The sequence below is a fragment of the Ailuropoda melanoleuca genome, chromosome 11 (genome assembly GCF_002007445.2).
Source record: "Ailuropoda melanoleuca isolate Jingjing chromosome 11, ASM200744v2, whole genome shotgun sequence".
Lineage (NCBI taxonomy): Eukaryota > Metazoa > Chordata > Mammalia > Carnivora > Ursidae > Ailuropoda > Ailuropoda melanoleuca.
Window position 1 is genome coordinate 31,973,635 of NC_048228.1, and position 17,840 is coordinate 31,991,474.

Sequence of the window (17,840 nt, forward strand, 5' to 3'; positions counted from 1 at the left end):
ATACAATATCAAATTTTAATTTGGTGAAATTAAAAAAAAAACTCTGTGTATAGACCAATATTGGAAGTGAAAAACCAAAAAACCCCTCAAAAAACAAAAGTAAAAAAAAAAAACCAAAAAACAAAGAACACAGATGAACAAATACTGTAAAGTGATCATAGACTTTCTTTTCCTGTTCCAATTTCCATTCTTTCTGCCTTTTTTCAATTTTATTAATATCCTTTTTTTTGCCCATCAACAATAAATGTAGGCAAATTCTATTTTCTTGTGGATGAGAGGAGGGAAGAGGAACACCTTTTTTTACTTCCAGTAATAGTCATTTTTTAAAAAAGTGGAAGAGCATATTATTCAGAATATATGCCCACACACTCCCTTTAACCACTATATTTAACTACTATGTTTATATTAGCTTAAACATTAATTCTTTACTTCATGTTACTGAAGCCCTTCCATTTTTCATCATTTCCCCTCGATTCTCTATTATCTCTAAAAATATGTATCTACTTCAACAATCTGGATACATTTTCTTTACAATATTTTTTTACAATCTGGATGCACTTTTCTTTACATGTATGTTTGATACGCTTTGTATAATTTTAGAAATTGGATTCCTGGGGAGGCAGTCTCTGGTAGGTAGGGGGTTGAACATGCAGAATGTTTTTAAGCATTCTGAGATTAACACTTATGAAGAGAGGTGGGGTAGCAGGACTGAGCAGAGGAAGAAGTTGAGGTACCATCCCAGCTCAGCAGCAGCCCTAGTCAACCCAGTGTGGCGCTCCGCAGACAAAGTGGGACTTTCGGAGTCGTGCTGAATCGGGTTAAAATGGCCGACCTTTATACTCCTGCACATATCAGCCATTGGGTGTGGGTCACCACGGGAATGAGTGTGACCTTGTGCAAGGCAGCTCTCTGCAACGGAATCAATCCCTTGAAGGGGCTGACGGTTCAAAGCTGTCTGGCAACAGCACTCCCCAGCAGCTGAGACAGCAAGTCCTTCACCAAAAGGAACCCGGGTATTGCGCTTCGGCGTCCACTACATGGACGAGTATCTCCATGAGTCTCTTACCTCAACATAAAAGATACTCTCCTAATACTCTAGGGGTTGATTTTTCTTTTTAATTTGGAACCATCTTGATTATAAGAGTTGTCATGCTTAAAACTTTCGTAAATAGAGAATTATTTATTTCATAGAGGAAATAATCACACACTAACTTAGATTTTTAGCTTTAAGATAACCCATATATGAACAGGTTGACTTTGCTGGAAGCAGGGTTCACCTCTATGTCTGGACAACCTCTAAAATTTGAATGCTAAACGATGGCTGGTGACCTGAGCTTTCAAACACTGTTAGATCAGCATGATAAAGCTGACTTAGAGCAAACACCAAGGAGTAACTCCCGTTATTTTTTTTGCCGGTCACCTCTTACTGCTAACGCTTAAGGGAATTTAAGCTGGGACTTTAAGACAAAATTATTTTAACTGCCATGCCCTGGATGCCATAAACTGCATCCTATTTACTTGCCCTAAACTATTTTCAGCCAGTGACTTCATACGTCTGCCGGGACCACAGGTAGGTATTGCCTTGGTTCACCCCCCTGCTGCGTAAGCTCCCTGCACATTGCTTACTTTGTTCATTATGCTCCTAATTTGAAATCTGATTCTTCCCCAGGTTTTTGCGCCCTGTATTTGGCCATGAACCATCTAGCTCTTTCACGTTTCCTTTGTGATCAGTCTCATCCCTGAGACAACCTATTTCTGCTTCAGTTCTTTTTCTTTATTGCTAGAGAATTAAGTTCTTGTTCCCACCCTTTTTAATCATATCATTATCTCTGAGTTCGATTCTTTCTGTGGCACTTGGTCACTTTTCTTTTACCATCACTAAGCTTTTTAATTTCGTCTAAATCCTTTCTGCTGACTGATAAAATTTGCTCACCCCGTTATAGCATCAATTTTGAGTATTTATTTTCCTTATCGTGGCAGACTTTCTGGTGCTCCGGTTTAAACTTGTCTGTAAATACCACGAAGTTTCTACCAATAGATAGAGAAGACCCACGCCCTCACCCAAACCAAAGTGCTATTTAATATACAAATTTTAGGGGCCCCTGGGTGGCCCAGTCACTTAGGTGTCTGCTTTCGGCTCAGGTCATGATCCCAGGGTCCAGGGATGGAGCCCAACATCAGGCTCCCTGCTCAGCTTTTCCCTCTCCCTCTGCCTGCCTCTCTGCCTACTTGTGCTCTCTCTGTCAACTAAATAAATAAAATCTTTTTAAAAATAAAATTAAAATTTTCATAAAAAATATATGCAATTTTTAAATGTTCAATAGGCTTTTATATCTTTTCACCATTTCTTTTTGTTAAAAATCTATTTTGTTTAGCTCCTAGGTTCCTTTTTGCTTTTTCTAATGATTCATAGGCCTTGGGCAGGCAGTTTTATTATTTATCCAGGAGACAAAAAATATTTTGTAAGCATAAATAATAGCCATTCTGAAAGCCAGTGCACATTATGATTATTTTGGTCACAGAGAGAAGAGTTTATCCTAAATTCATTATTATTTTATGAAATAGATACATAATAGCCATAATATCAATTAAAATAGAAATATGATTAAAAAATAGTCCTATTGATTTCTTTAAAGTGTAATGGTTTGTCTGTAGTAACCCACTGTACCCATTATCCAGACATTCTCTAGTCTATTTTTGACTAGTTACTATAATATAAAACATAGTTTTATGGAATGAATTCATCAAAGTTGGAGGATATAAGACCGATATGCAAAAATCAGTCGTATTTCTATATACTACCAGTGGACAATTCAAAGAGGAAACCAAGAGAACAATTTCATTTATAATAGCATAAAAAGAATGAAATACTAAGGGATAAATTTAACCAAAGAGACTCAAGACTGGTACATTGAAAGCTATGAAACATTGCTAAAAATATTAAAGAAGACCTACATAAGTGGAAAAACATTGCATGCTCATGGATTGGAAGACATAACATTGTTAAAATGGAATTATTCTCTAAAGCAACAGATATATTAATGCAATCCTTATCGAAATCTTAATGGCTTTTTTTTTTTTTAAAGAAATGGCAGAGCTGATTCTAAAATTCATATGGAATTCCAAGGGACCACAAATCTTGTAGACAAACAAAGTTGGAGTACTTATACATCTTAATTCCAGAACTTACTACAAAGCTATAGTAATCAAACGGGTGTAGTACTGACTTAAGGATAGATACATAGATTAATGGAATAGAATTAAGAATCTTGAAATAAACCAATACATCTGTGGTCAATTTATTTTGACAAGGGTGCCAAAACCATTTAATGGGAAAGAATATTGTTTTTAACAAATGAGGTCAGGACAATTGGGTATCCACATGCAAAAGAATGAAATTGGACCCTTTCCTCATATTATATACAAAAATTAAGTAAACGGAATAAAGAACTAAACGTCAGAGCTAAAACTACAAAATCCTTAGGAAAAAAAAAAAAGTAAATCTCATGACCTTGGATTTGGCAATAGTTTCTTAGACATAACACCAAAAACACAAGCAACAAAGGAAAACAGTAGATGAATGGGACTTCATCAAAATTAAAATCATTTGTGCATCAAAGGACACTATCAAAAATGAAAATGAAACACACATAATGGGACAAAATATTTGCAAATCATATGAAAAGACTCTAGTATCCAGAGTATGTAAAGAACCCTTACAACAAAAAGACAACCCAATTAAAAATTGAGTGAAGTGTTTGAATAGAAATGTCTCCAAAAGAAAAATAAATAAATAAATAAAAATTTCACCAAAGATATACTAATGATCAATAAGCACATGAAAAGATGCTCATTGTTTGTCATTTGGAAAGTGCGAGTCTAAAACCATGAGATACCAAGTAACACCTAGTAAGATGAAAATAATAATAACAAAATAAGTAACAAATTGCAAGGATATGGAGGAATTGGAACACCCATATATTGCTGGCATGTAAAATGGTAAAGCTACTGTGAAAAATGGTTTGGCAGTGTTTCAATCCCTTAAATGTAAAATTACCATATCACCCAGCTGTTCCATTCCTAGGTATATGCTTCAAAGAATTTAAAACAGATGTTCAAACAAAACCTTATACATGAATGTTCATAACGGTACTATTTCAAGTAGTCAAAAAGATACAAACAACCCAGATGTTGATAAACTGTTGAATGGGTAAACAAAATGTGGTATATCTATACAATAGAATATCGCCCAGCCATAGAGTAATGAAGCACTGATGTGTGCCATAGCATGGATAACCCTGAAAACATTAAGCTTAGTAAAAGTTTAAGCCAGACACAGAGGCCCTATAGTGTATGATTCTGTTTATATGAACTATCCAGAAGTGGCAAATCGTAGAGCCAGAAAGCAGATGAGCGATTGCCAGGGTTTGCGGGTAGGAGAAAAGGGTAGTGACTGCTCAGTGGGTATGGAGGCCCCTTCTGGGGTGATGAAAGTATTCTGTAACTAGACCGAGCTGAGAGTTACAAACATTGTGAACATACAAAAAACTACCAAATTGCACACTTTAAAACAGTTAAAATGGTGAATTTTATGTTGTGACTTTTACAACCAAAAAATGATTTATGAAAAAAAAAGGTGCCCCACCAAATGTACATGCTTTTGAAGTTTAATTTCTCATCAAAGTAGAAATTTCTTTCCAAACCGTTGTAATGGGTAGGATTTTATCTTAAAGTCCAAGTGAAAGACTATCCGAGGACGCTTCCTTATTATTACACGTGATAGCATATGATGGTAATCAATTTGCTTGGTCTCTTAAGATAAGTTAATTAGTTTAGTAGATACTACAGTCTTGCCACCAAACAAGAAATCCTATAATTGTATTAAAGAGTGTGACTTGGGTCATATGAGTAAGTCTAATTCTATGTTTGTTTTACTAAATGGTAAAATCACTAGAAAAGTTTTGGGCTCCTCGGGCATAGATTTGTGGCAGCTGTTTCCACACACTTGTCATTCCCCAAATTGTAATCCCCATCTGTAAGTCTTTGAGCCAGAAGAGCCCTAGACTTGCATGACATCAATATAAATAGGTCATCACGCTGATTCTTAAGTCTTCTGCCTGTTGTGGTAAAATCGATCAAACTCAGAAGGTCCATCTCTCCCCAGCCTCCTACTCTGAAAGAGCAAGCATGCTCTCTAAGCGCTGGCAACAGTGATTGATTCTGGAATCAATGGGACATTCAGGGCAACGTCGGATCTCTGATTGGCAGCAGGAAAATGGGTAAGAATGTTTCAAACTTTATAAAAAATAAAAGCGAGTAAACATTAAATTACGTGAAATCACATCTGCTCTGGCTGCTCGTATCTGAGGATTTACCTTGAGACAGACATGAAATGTCCAACATTCAACTTCAGAAATTCGAAAATCAACCAACCACCCTGACCTTGTAATCCAGTACCCAAGATCCCAGTAGATACTTGAATGTTGACTTAAGGGCTCTTTCAGATATTTCATTTTGAAATTTTATCAGTTTTGAAGAACCAGAATCCTAGATTGCGGCCTTGGATATGAAAGTGCAGCCCCACAACACTCACAACAGAAAGGCCGGCATTGCTTTACAGGCAAAAGCTATACCAGCAAAATGCTTTACTGTACGAAAGCTACGTTTATATGCTGCAAGCGTAGGTAAGACAGGCTTGTTGAAATAAATGCCAAGTCATGCTTTGATCTCATAATGAAGCGAGAGTAGAAATAGTGCTTTTTTTTTCAAATTAATAGGATTTTCAGATGAAAAATATGCTGAGTAGTGGAATTTTTGTTCTTTGTGTTTTTTTCTAAGCTTTGTCCCTTCTGGCCCCCTGCACATGCGTCCACTGATGCTTTTAACTGGATTCACTTGTCAAATTGTGTCAAGGAGTGAGGAGAGTATGTCCTTAGCCCTCCTGATACTGTTTTGGGAAGTTGACTTCAGTTAACAGTGCTTCATTTTGATTCCTACAGACATCTCTAATCCTGAAATTCTAACACACTGTACACAGTTTGTACTTAACTTCCTTGGTACCTTTGTTTCTTTGACAGATGGCTGCTGCCAAAAATCAGCTTGGGTGGAGAGCTAAGGTTCCAAGAAATGTAAGAATTGCATGCATAGCTAATATNTTGCATGCATAGCCCTTAGGTTCATTCCTGCACTCCACCTGATAAATAGAGACCTGACCCCAGAGCCCCTGCCTTCTGGGATGGCCCTTACCAATGATGGCTTTGTCTCTTACTGGAGTCCCAGTTCCCTAGTCTCTAAATCAGACGTAATTGTGTTTGTCATCCCCTTTACTTCACCAGGGGGTTCTAAGGATTGCAAAACCACATAGCACATGACAATATAAAATGCTACGGTAATGGTTAAAATGAAGAATGACCTTGTCCCGCCAATGAGTAATTTACTCTCAGGGAGTAAGTTAGGCATCTGGGATGTGAATTAAGTCTCTCCAACCGGGAAGGCGCCATTTTCAGCTGAATGCTAGACGACATGAAAGAACGTACTGTTTCCACAGGAGGCCAGGGTACTTCTGCCCTTCCCACTATGCCCACATTTTTAAGATAACTAAAAAGTTACAAGGAGATATTAGGTACTCTTGGGAAATTCTAAAAATTAAATCTGGGAAATCATCCCAGTCTTATTGAAGTAACCTTAATTATTGAAGTAACCTCAAATGTCTATCCCTTTCATATAATAAACTAAAATCTTTTCATGCCATCGGGTTCTCTCCCTGAAGTCAGCCTCAAAGACTAGAAGCATGAACAGGTCACAGTTGTCCTTCACAGCTCACGATAGCTTTATGAATCATGAACTTATACTAGCTTCTTTTATCCTTTTGATACATGGATTATTATCACATTGTAATGATGTGCATTCTTTAAGTTTACAACTTATTTTTGAAGTTAGCGATCATTTTGTATTGGTTTGCTGGGACCACTAGGGTAATAGAGTACCACAAATCGGGTTGCTTAAACAATGGAAAGGCACTGTCTCTTGTTTCCTGGAGACTAGAAAACCCGTGGCCAGAGTGGCTCCTTCTGAAGGCTGTGAAGGAGAAATCTGTTCCATTCCTCTCTCCCATCTTCTGGTGGTTCGACAGCAATCTTGGGCCATTATTAGCTTTTCCTTCACCATCTTATCTGTGCCTTTATCTTCACTTGGCATTTTCTCTGTGTGCATGTCTGTGTCCAAATTTCCCCTTTTTATGAAGATGCCTGTCATATTGGATTTAGAGGCCCACCTTACTCCAATATGACCTCATCTTAATTTAACTAATTACATTTGCAACAACTCTATTTCAAAACAAGGTCATACGCTGAGGTATTAGGGGTTAGGACTTCAACATATGAAGGGGGGGCACAGAATTCAAGCCATGACACAATTTTATTAAATCTAAATTAAATGTATTCAAGCAAAGCTAGAGATAATAACTCATGATAGTTTGAAATTTACATCTGAAGTAATAATCACTTTTTCCGTACTCCCCATGGCTTTTTAGATTTCTGTTACATCCTTAAGATTTATTTTCAATGTCTGTGTAGTGTGTCAATTGCTTCTATTCAGATGTGTTATAGGTGTTCTTTCTTACCCTTTCTAGAGTAATTTCTACATTTTTAGGATTCTCAATTCCATGACCGTTGTTTGGATTACCACTTCATGCACGGGTTACGTATCATGTATGCACTCCAAAATTAATAAATGCTTGAAAGCCAGGCACCTGAAGCCGGGTTTTAATGAGTGTGAGTGGTAGTAGATCTATGACCTTGGCTAAGTGAGTTTCCTTGCCAGTAAAGGGATTCCTTTGTAACAGGGTTTTAGTGAGGACTATCTAGGATACTGAAAATAAAGTTGGTAAATCTGTAGCCATAATGCTTGAGACTTCGCAAATGCTCAGGTTTTCACTTAATTATTCAAAATGGCTCTGTGTTATCTGCAAATCGAAGGGAAAACAATGCAGGCTTTTCTCCAGGTCATTCAACAAAATTTACATGACTATGCATATATGGTTATTCAACTATTTATATAAGACTACATCTATTTTTTTGCTAGGTCACATTGCTATAACAAATGACCCCCATAAATCTCGAGTAGTTTATAAAAACAAAGGGATTTTTTGTGTGTGCTTTTGTTTTTGCTTTTTTCCTTGTTTCTCTTTTGTATTAGCTACCAGTTCTGCTCCTGCCCCACATTTCTGCCTTATTCCAGAATGCAGGCTAAAAATAGAGCCTGAAGGCCCTATCTAGAACACGCTATTCTTATAACAGAGGAAAGGAGACCAAACCAAAGTAGGCAATGGCTGTCAAAATTTCTGCTCACAATTGCCATATTGTCACTTCTACCCCAATTCCATTGCCCAAAGCAAATCATTTGGCCCAGCATGGTATCATAAGGTTGGAAAGTATACTCCTTCCACAGAAAGGCACTGCAAGTCACGTGATAAAAGATAGAACTATGTAATCTTCTATCAGGGAAGGAGGGAGAAAATAATTTAGAACATAAGACAATCTGTCTCAGAGACCAATCCTAGTTCTGTTACCAGAAAAACACCAGGCTTAGTACAGTTCCCTCTGTAGATGTGCCCTTTTAGTTCTTCTTCTTCCTAATCTGCGAGAAAAACATAATAATTATAACCTTGAAATGACTAATATTGACACCTCTCATCAAAGGCTTTTTGAAAAACATCTCATTGGCATCGATGCGTGATTAATCCCTTCAAACTTCCCAAACCGATATAATGTTTCCTCCTATGCAGAGTCATACTCTTTTTCCATAATTTATTCCCAAGTATTTAGTGGTCTGGGAGACATCTTTTGTTTCTGCCTTCTTAGGAACATTTTTGGCTTCTTCTGGTCATAATCTCCCCCCTTTTTTTTCTTAAATTGCCCTTCAACCATTTTCAGTCTCCTGTCTCAGTTGGGTATGCTATGCTTTAAAGCAATATGAAATTAAAAAGAAAGGATCATTATGCACTACAGTTTTCTCAGAGAAATAGTTTAAGAATAGATTCTCCAAAGTATAGGTAGAATTTGGGTAAGTGGATGGGAAGAACTCTGGATGAAAGAAGTACAGTGAAACAACACAGATGAGCAAGGCCGGGAGTCAGCTCAGCAGGACTGGAATCGTAGACTGCTTTAGGGGAGACAACAAACACACAAGCAAGAAAAAAGCGTGGGATAAGCTAAAAGTGGCTTTTGGTGACAAGTGAAGGTAATTAGACTTCATCTTGTCAGCAGTAAGGCATTTACAAGGAGAGAATAGAACAGTGAAAGCACACACACTTTATACCACCGTGCTTAAAAGCATGGTCTCAGATCATTTTCCCTGGATTTGAATCCTAAACGATTACTTACTGCTGGATAAACTTAACAGACATTTAACTCCTCTGTTTCCAATGTACAGTGGAAACATATTTACCTCTGGAGTTAATGCTCATTTGTAGTTACCATCATCCGCTCTGACCAGTTTAAGCGTGGAGAGAGTTACTACAGAATATTAAATGGCTTTTGGAAGCATTGACTGAAGAAAACAGCATTTATGCTGAGAATTGAAGTGTGGCCCAAAGCCGCACTGCAGAACCGGGCCAGCCCAGGATGCCACAGCCGTACAGAGACGTCGCCGCTACCTCTCCTGCCCGCAGAGTCATGGCCTCTCTGCTACAGTTTATGAGAGGAAGCGGAAACCTCCAGTTTTGCATCTCTATCAGCTTCACTCAGTTCATTCAACCTCAACTTCATTCACGTTTTGCATGATTGTATATGAATGATGCCCTGAAACCTTGCCTGGAAATGCCTCTGGGGAATATGGTGCTTAGCGATGCCACCTCTGAACCCAGGAAGGCACACGAGGAAGAAGTTAGATTCCCTGTGGAAGAAGCCAAACCACGTTACCACCTTCTAACTAACTCAGGGTGACTGTGAGGACGAGATGGGATTCTGTGTGTGAGACCTTCCCCATGATGTCTGACACATTTTAAGTGCTCACAAAAGCTTTTAGGATCAGATTCGAATAAAGGAAAAACCAGAAGCAATGGAGTCATTTATGGGATCACTGCTGTAGTTTAGAATAGAAGAAATAATGGCACAAAATGAAAATGAAAATTATAAATATGAACAAGAGAATAGACATTTGAGCTATTTCAAAGGCGTGATAGACAGGATTCAATGATAGGACATAACTGCTAGTTTCTAAGTTTTTGTCCAGATTGCTAGTGATTTTCAGTATAAGACTACTTGTTTTACTCCAACATGCATATTATCAAGGGAATCATGTCAGTTTCAGATAGCAGAATTGGTTGTCCACAGTCTTCTTGTGTTCTCAGACTCAAATATTGTTAGGGTGGATACCTGAGTAGTCTGGGGCACCTCAGCATTCTTTTTGAAAGAATAAATCTAAAAAAATATGTTTTGATGGCTCTTATGCAATATCTGATCATTTAAATAGGTATTTGCCTGAAACCAGAAATGAAATTAATATGTTGTTTTTATCTTGTAAGTCAAAATACCACCATACGTAGACAGAAGTCATTAGTGGAGAGAAAGTTAGGCATTTTTTTTTTTCTGGTTGTCAAATGATGCTTTTTTGAAATATTTTCCTTTGTAGTCCTGAACTAGCTGGGCATTCCAGCACACCACTATTGTTGTCATCTATGATGTCATGGGGCGGCAGCCTTCAACATTGCAGCGCACAGACTGGGCAGTCCCCAGGATCTCTTTAATGGTTCCAGAGAGTTCTCTGGCTAAAAATTGGTGTCGCATCTGTCAAGCATGTTGACAATTTCATCAAAAGTGATGTTTTCACTGTGCTTAATGTTTTCTGCCTCTCTCTATCTCTTGGGGGTTCCTTGAGGACTTTGATAATCAAGGCAGAGGCAGAAGGTGTCACGTCAATCAGGTTCTGTCTATTCTAAACAGTTTCACTGTAATCTTCAGACCCTTCCAATCACCAGTTGCCTTGGCGAGGTCATCACCAATGTTTTAGAGACAAACCCAGAGGGGTGATCTTTGGGGCCCAGGGCAGACGTGGCACTGACTACCCCACAGGTGGACCTCAGGTATACGACTTTGACCTTGTTGGGGTCAAACTTAGGCAGCATGGTGGGGGCGGCTGGTGTCAAATGAACCTGGATTTGGGATGACCGAAGACAGCTGTTACCTTTGCCCCTCTGAGCTGAAAGCCAAAGTGAGAAAGTTAGGTCATTTATGCAAGACATTTATTTCCCTGAAAAATGATTACTAGCAAGGCCAAAGGATGTGCTCATTCCAAATGCTCAGTAGGACATCCAGCTTCACTGGGTTCCATAGTCTCCCAGGAAGCTGGGACGAGAGTTCTCAGGGTTTCTCACAGTTTACAAGAGGGAGGAATTATTCACTTAGCACCTTGTTGGTGAACTTCGTACATGAATAATGGCCCTTTTTTTTGTGATCTTCAGTCAAGGTCTTTGACTCTCAATCTTCTGCCATCTTATGTTCATCTCTCTTCCTCTCCCTCTCTCTCTCTCATTCTCTCTCTTTTCTCTCCCTCTCTTTTTCCCTTTCTTCTGCTGATATACAAACAATACAGGCTAGTTAGTTTAACTAGAATCTTTTACTGATCCCTGATTTTTGCCTGCTTAAGGTGATTGTTTAACTAGTAAAAAGTGACACTTAGTACATTTGGTGACCCACAGTGATCCCTTGAATGATGCTGATTCCTTAAGCACTATATTCAAGACTTATTAGAGATTTTCTAACCTTTAAACCCCTGAGAATGTGGGCCAGATTAGAGGAGTGTTACATCTTTTTTCTTAAGAATATTTACGTACAGCAAGTCCTACGTACCGGGTACTATAGGGAGCACTTTACATATATTCTCCCAATTATTTCTTTTAACAATCATATGTGTTAAAGACTATTATCTCCGTTTTACAGACAAGCAAACTGAGGTTTAGGGAAATCAAGAAGCACGTCCATGTCATACACATGCAGCTAGGAAGAGCAATGCAGGTATTCAAACCAGGCAGACTGATTCCATACTCAGGGGAAATAGACATGTGTGTGTATCATGTGAACTAAGATCTTAATTTCTTAATGCTAATATGAAATTGATTCACTAAGCAGTTTCTCAGGAAAAGCAAAAACTAAATGTCACCACAGATGGAATGCTAGTTTGTTGTCTTCTTCTGCCCCTTGGATGTTTCAAGCTGCTGCTCCTGGCTTCAGGATTTCAGTTAGGAAAGTCAAATTTAAAAAAAGTAAATGAGAATGAAGAGAACCACAAAGGACAAATCTTTCGGAAGGACAAATTCGGGATATATTTCAATAAGGAAATGAAAATGGAATATTGCTTATCTCTAAACCACTTTGTAAAAAATATGAGTTGTATGGGGGAAAATATTTGTTCATTCCATTCCTTATGCAGCATTTTTGTAATGTTTGCTGTGATACCTACATGTCGCTTACATGAGTATTGCTTTCATCTGCAGAATCCAGAGAAGCAGCTATCATTTCTTTGTTTTTCTCGTACTTTCATATTTAATCACATGTAGTGAGAAAGTCTGTGGCCAATGAAATGCCTACTTCAAGACCCGTGGCCAAGTGGAGGGCATTTCTAAATTGCTCATCACTCCAAGAAGTCATATGGAGTCAAGACAAAGGGACAACTGAGCCACCAGCCTGCATCTTAGGCTTCATCCCACCGAATTATTGTCATAAATTCTAGTTGTGACTATCAGAGAAGGTGTCTATGCAGCTCCCTTTTGATTCCTTGCCATTTCCAGATTTTGCAATAACTTATGGCATCTTAGTGAGTGAAAAGCTTTGTTTGATTAAATTCTAGGCTTCTTTTTTGTCTTTCCTTGGTCCACCTTATGACAGTGAAACCAGCCTGAAGGACCCAGCCTGGCAAGGTAAATTCCCAATGATTTATGCAATGTCACTTTCTTGATGATTAACCTGAATAAATCATGGTGGTATTTTCAGCAGTGATACAGGTGCCCTTTATATTCTTATCAATTTTCAGGGCAAGAAGAAATTAGCCCAGTCCTCCCACTGATCTCGTGAGGAAAATTGTACCTCACAGCAGGGGTTCTACTGATAAACAATGAACACTACAAATCACTTCTCAGTTTACTTTTAATCAATAAAACTTCTCACGATACATTATTCTAGCAATTGGTCTAAATCACTGTGCCTATAACTTGTTTTCAAAACCTTTTAATCTAATTGGAAAATCTTCCTTTGTACTAGTGATAAACACTCACTAAACTGTCTGCACCTAATTGAGCTATAGTAATTTATGGGTGTTCCCTACTGTTTTTTCCCCTCTTTAATCAGACAGACCATTTTATGTCCTTAACTAATGAAATCTAAAAATCCACCCAGTAGATCTGATCAAATGTCACCAGTGAATAAATCTTCATTAACACTGGCAGGTTGCAAACCTGCCGTCCATCTTGACTTAATTATTGTCTCACAACTGTACTCTTGTCAGGTGGCAAACACCTTTTCTCCATTTCTTGAAATAGCATGCCTTCATCAGCAGGTCTAGTAAAGATCCACAGGGCAAAGCACAGCCCTCTGGCAGCAAGTCTATGATGGCACTAGGGGTGGAAACAGAGTCATTGCCAGTGAAATCAATCCCATGTCTCCTGGTCATGGGCGCTGCCTCTGTGTCCATTTCTTCTGCATCTGTTTCTACTCCTTATCTTCTTCAGTATAAAAACACACTTCTATCAGTTCACTCAAAGTGTTCAAACCCCGGTAAATTAATTTAAACTACACAAAGTCAGAAAAGAACAAAAGATAAACCAAAATACTGTTAAGAGGAATAAACTATTCCCCCAACAGCTGATTATTACAGTAGGAAAGCTTTCTTGGGAAATGAAGATCGGAGCAAACGGAATTAGATGCTAAGCTTGGAGGAGTGTCCCAAAACTGGCACCGACAATCGACCAGCCAGATCCACAGGAAGGTTTTCATGAACTCTATTCACATTAAACTGACAAAGCACTTATTTCCCTGAACTGTTCTTAGAAACACTGATGGATCAGGTTTATTTTGAAAGTTCTTTTTTGTCCCATCTGCCTCATTTTGATACATGACCTCATATCATTTATATAATTCCAAAAAAGGGTGCCAGCCACAAGCGACTACCTTAAAATACATGAAAGAGAAATAGAGGCGGACAAGCAGGAGCTGGATCGAAAGAGAAAGGAACAATGGTATTAGCCTTGAGAGCTAGTTTAAGTGCTAGTTAACAAATGTTTATGCAGTTCTGACCAATGCCAGGTACTCTTCTAAGTCCTTTACAAATTTTAATCTTGAAAGCAAATCTAAGAGTTTGGTCTTATTTAAAAAAAAAATGAATAAATAACGTTCTCCAGCTGGGGGAACTGAGACACAGTTTAAGCATCTTGCTAGAGCTGCACAGCTAGTGAGCGGTGGAACTGGGATGTATCCCGATAGATAGGCTTTGGAGTTAATGCTTTTTCCTCTACATGATGCTATCATTTTGCACAATGGAATGTCTGACTTGATTATGAGTTTTAGAATGTAGGGCAAAAATAGGCATTGTAATACTTCGGGGAAGACATTTCTCCTGGAATTTAATTATAAAAATGTATCCTAGCACATATTCCAGAGAATTCTAGTCTTTCACAGTGATCTCCAAAAAAGGATTCCATGAGTCAATGAACTGGGGTATGTCATCCATTTAAAAAACTTCCTTGGAAATTCACAAACACACTGGCATGCTAAAGGCTCCGAGAAGACGTACAACAAAGACATAGTATAACTAGATGTAATCTAATATTTGTAGACCTACTCAACAGCAGAAAAAGTTTTCTGGGAGACCCACTAAAATCTTGCAGAACCAATGACTCACCATGAATCACCTTTGGAAAAGTCATGCTAAAGTCTTGTATAGGGGCGCCTGGGTGGCACCAGCGGTTAAGCGTCTGCCTTCGGCTCAGGGCGTGATCCCGGCGTTGTGGGATCGAGCCCCATATCAGGCTCTTCCGCTGTGAGCCTGCTTCTTCCTCTCCCACTCCCCCTGCTTGTGTTCCCTCTCTCGCTGGCTGTCTCTATCTCTGTCAAATAAATAAATAAATAAATAAAAATCTTTAAAGTCTTGTATAATGTGGGTCCTTCAAAGGGCACTGAATAATATGTTAACAATTTTCTCAATGTATATCCACGAAACAAATACAAACTGGTTTTTACACGCTTCCATCAAGTTTTTCTTAATNTCTTTAAAGTCTTGTATAATGTGGGTCCTTCAAAGGGCACTGAATAATATGTTAACAATTTTCTCAATGTATATCCACGAAACAAATACAAACTGGTTTTTACACGCTTCCATCAAGTTTTTCTTAATTGAATGTTTAGCACTGAAATACCATGTGTTAAAGATGGTCCTGAGGGAGGCTGACCTACATACAACCTTCCTGCGGTCGCTGGACAGGACGAAGACGGAGAGCAGGCACCCTCTGCCACCATATCCGTGACTATACTCTATATATTATTAATGTTTCAGTTTAGTTGCTTCCCAACTGAGATTTTGGAAAACACTTATTAACACAGCCTTCAATCATGTTTTAAAATGGGATACAGATATTTTATTCCACAATACAGAAGACTTTATGTCTTTAAAGGAGGTCATTTTTTTCTCAGCACTGGGTAAAGTGCTGGCTCCCAGAGCCTTGTGTTTTTTAACAGTTTTACGTAATCTTTTCTATTTGGGGCCAACAGTTTGTTTTTCTAAGTGCCGACAGCAGATTTTTGCACAAAATTGGGGAAGTTCTTGCCTTTCCTGTTTCTGCTTAGATATTCTTCAGTGGTTAGGAGTAAGAGCTTAGACTGGTCAGAATGTGGTTAGAAATCTAGCTCCCATTTTTTAGCTCTGGGATTTTGGCCATGTTACTTTGTATTGATAAGTCTTTGATTGTTGACCTACAGAAAGTAATGATAAAACCTGTTTCACATGGTAAACATGATGACTAACTGACATGATGCTTTTAAAGTATATTGTATGGTACAGGCCATCACCCACTAACTGGTGTCTATTTCTAAGATCGTTGCTTAAAACTTTAGTTTGCCTTAGAAATAAGGGGGGGGGGCTTGTTAAAACACAGATTTCTGAGCCCCACCCCCAGAGTTTCTGATTCAGTGGATCTGGGGTGAGGCCTGAGAATCTGCATTACTAACTTTCCAGGTGTTGCTGATACTGTGGGCATGAAACTATACTCAGAATCATTGCCGCAGAGTAACTGACAAAATTTCTATAAAAAGAGAAGCTGTCAAAGTGTTCATGTTGTATCAGGTGCATTTATCAGAGGAATATACAGATACATTATCAGAGACATTTAAGAAAACTCTGCGTTTAGGGGCGCCTGGGTGGCTCAGTCGGTTAAGTGGCCGACTCTTGATTTTGGCTCAGGTCATGAGCTCAGGGTCCTGGAATGGAGCCCCACGTGGGGCTCTGCACTCAGTGGGGAGTCTGCTTGAGGATACTTTCTCTCCCTCTCCCTCTGCCCCTCCCCCTGCTCGCTTTCCCTCTCTCTCTCTAAAATAAATAAATCTTTTAAAAAGAGAGAAAACTCTGCATTCGGGCAGAGTTATAGTCATAACCTAGAATCTGCCAAGAGCAGAAGTTGTAAAGAAGGATAGCAAACATCTTCAACTGGTCTGCATTGGTCTTGCACTGGCCTGGGATGGTTTCCTTCTTTCAATACAGTGTTGCATTTGGATGTTTTGTTTATTGTTGTTTTGTATCAAATTCCCTTGCTCCGACATAATGGCAATCTGACATATTAGAGCCCGTTTTAGATTCTCCCAGGTCTGTCTCAATGATGTAGTTAGGATGGCTCTCCCCTAAAAATTATCCAGTGAGAAGTAACACTCATGAGTCACTGGGGACCCCTGAGTGTGCAGCCTGGAGAAGAATCATTGAAAAGTTCATCTTTTCACCTTAGAACAGATGGAAGCAGCTAGAGTAAATGATAGACAGAAGGGGAACAGACTTCATTACACCTTCTGAGTTAATATTGATCTGGGAAAAATACAATGATTTCAAAGTTTGTCCTGATAACTGAGAAAGCCTTCTTAATTAGAGGTAATGTCAAGATGGTGGCTATTCCCCAAAATTCCTGCTCACCTACCATCTGCTACTGATAAAGATTGGCAATTAAGAAATGTTAAGAGTAAGTTCTAATTACCTTCCTACCCTTGTATCTTGTTCCCTTGTTGCTCTTTGATAGCCTTAATTGAAGCCCACATGTGAATTGCATCTTCTGCTGCATGCTAGCTCCTTCTGCCTGAATACGCAGAAATCATCATAAATCCTAAGTTGCCCTCTGGTAAGTGTCTGATGTTAGAAACATAATCTTATATTTCTCAATGTTTCTGTGTATATTCATCTTACTTTACTGTATTGCTCTGAGTGTGGCAATGATAGCAGTTCTAAATTTAATTCCCTAAGAATGGCACTTGTCAATTGGCCTAATCCTCGTCTTTGGTAAATTTGATGATGCAGTGCAAGTGGCAGTCTTTCTCACTGAGCCCTCACCACGTGTACTGAGATCCAGGTGGCCATATCCTATTGGTGTCACCTCTTCTTCTATAAGTCATAGAAACAAATTTTAGAATCTTTATTTTTAGTAAAGAAATTTTATTTTCTGTGCTTTGGGTACTGCCAGTAGAGAACAGAAAAAGAAGAACATTATGATTTTGGAAGTAATTTATGACTGCTGAGTCTCTGGTTATATAGAAATAAGAACCTGTTTGCCCTCCTACTCCCAGATAAAAACTATGACATTCAAAACCATGTTGCTA

General features: G+C 38.6%; 1 protein-coding gene across 1 annotated transcript in view; it reads left to right on the forward strand.

Moving 5' to 3' along the window:
• STPG2 (sperm tail PG-rich repeat containing 2) overlaps positions 1 to 17,365 on the forward strand; it is a 536,245-nt gene extending 518,880 nt beyond the window's left edge. Inside the window, exon 14 of the mRNA XM_034672291.1 lies at positions 17,267 to 17,365. Within this exon, the coding sequence (XP_034528182.1) occupies positions 17,267 to 17,272 (6 nt within the window). The 3' untranslated portion in view covers positions 17,273 to 17,365. The remainder of the gene's footprint in view (positions 1 to 17,266) is intronic.
• Positions 17,366 to 17,840: the final 475 nt, after the last annotated feature.